General features: G+C 39.0%; 1 protein-coding gene across 14 annotated transcripts in view; it reads left to right on the top strand.

Moving 5' to 3' along the window:
• Nucleotides 1-1683, top strand: part of mical3a (microtubule associated monooxygenase, calponin and LIM domain containing 3a) — a gene marked incomplete in the record, with an annotated part of 99324 nt that overhangs the window by 88211 nt on the left and 9430 nt on the right. For all 14 annotated transcript variants that reach the window (XM_014016523.1, XM_014016527.1, XM_014016526.1 and 11 more), the window contains 1 exon segment: nt 1331-1396. In XM_014016523.1, the coding sequence (XP_013871977.1) occupies nt 1331-1396 (66 nt within the window).

Raw genomic sequence — 1683 nt, 5'->3', positions numbered from 1 at the left:
GGGATATATCGTATCGTGACCCCTCTGTCATGATATGTATCGTATCGCCAAATTCTTGCCAATACACAGCCCTACTATCCAACCGACGCAATTTATTCTGTATGTGTCTCCCTCAGGCTTCATAAAAAAACTGCGGTATTTACGAAATTTACGTAAAATTATGGATGGACCTGRAGCAGAGTTTGTGAAAATAAAACACAACAGCTACTGAAGCTGTARTATTGCTACCCATTTCTATCCAAGCCAGCAAAATTTATTCTTTATGYATCACCTGCACGCTGCTTGCAATGTTTAAGAAATTTACGTAGTATGAAAATAAACACGTCTTGGCGAATCCAAGGAGTAGAAAAGAGGGAGACACAAAGRAAACAAGCAGGCAAATGAAAATTGGCTTMATTTAAATTTATCGTACGATTAATTTACCCATGTGTTCACTGAGACAATACGCAAATTCCATATAGAAAAGCCTTCTCACTSTAAGGTGACAACAGCCTTTCCACCTTACATGAGTTACTACATAATATATCTATAATAAACATTCTACCTGAAGTGCCTGTTTTCCTTTAAAGTTATCTGTGCTCCACATATTTTACATTCATTAATTTGGGTTTTAGTAAGAGAGCCTCTCTTGCTTATGATCTTCGTGTGTTTTTTTTTTCTTTTTATAAAATCTTTTCTGTGCGAGCAAATTAGAAAAATAAATCTTAATTTGCACTTCAAAAGTGGCTAAACTTCAAAAGTCTCCTTACAGGCAACAAATTAAGCCGGGTGGTCTCGACATGTTCACGTAGTGTTTACTCGGAGAGGCTCTTTAAAGACAAAGCCATTATCTGTGTGTGAGAGTGAGATGGATCTCTTGGTGAACAGTAATGGCTGTAATAATGGCATGAAATCATGTTGCGTTCTTTGAAAAACAGTGCCCATATGTTTGGGCTCTGCCCATTTCATAACTGACAGGTAGCTGTTAACTAATTGAAGTTTATCAGCGGAAACACAAATGCAAGATCAAACAGCAGTATTTTTTTCRTTCTGTTTTCAAGATTATCTGTTTTTTTCACTTGTTTCTATGTTTTTAGCTCTTTTTCATTTCTCCCACCACACAGCTTATCTCTCCCAGCTTTTTTTCTTCAAGGTTTTGGCCTTCTCCTTATCACTGTGCTACTGTCTGTTGACTTTCCTCATATATTTTTTCTGAACCATACCCTTCTTGTTCCTCCCCTTTGTGATGTCTCTGCTTTTTCACCTGCATTATTTCCTCTTGATCTTTTCTACCTGACCTCTGCACCCGCCCACATCACTCCTTCATATTATTTCCTCTGTCTTATGGAAGTTGAGCCCTTAGTGGGGATGCCTCGCCGAAGACCGCTCTCCCTCTGCCCTTGCTGGTCCTCTGAAGGTAACACAACCCTGCCAGGTTCCCTCATCAGCCGTAAAGATCTCCAGAACTGGACTACCACCTTTCGCCTGTTAACCTTAGTCCCATCCCTACCAGGCTTTGTAGATTTCCCCCAAACTCTTTTAATGCTTTCTAAAATATACCATACAGGACTAAGGTATATGTCAGGTATATACAGCGGGTAAAATAAGTACTGAACACATCACCATTTTTCTCAGTAAATATATTACTAGARGTGCTAATGACATGAAATTTTCGCCTGTTAACCTTAGTCCCATCCCTACCAG

The sequence above is a fragment of the Austrofundulus limnaeus genome, unplaced genomic scaffold, assembly GCF_001266775.1.
Source record: "Austrofundulus limnaeus strain Quisiro unplaced genomic scaffold, Austrofundulus_limnaeus-1.0 Scaffold147, whole genome shotgun sequence".
Classification (NCBI taxonomy): Eukaryota; Metazoa; Chordata; class Actinopteri; order Cyprinodontiformes; family Rivulidae; genus Austrofundulus; species Austrofundulus limnaeus.
The sequence above is the reverse complement of the archived record's forward strand: the minus strand, read 5'-3'. Positions and strand labels throughout refer to the sequence as shown.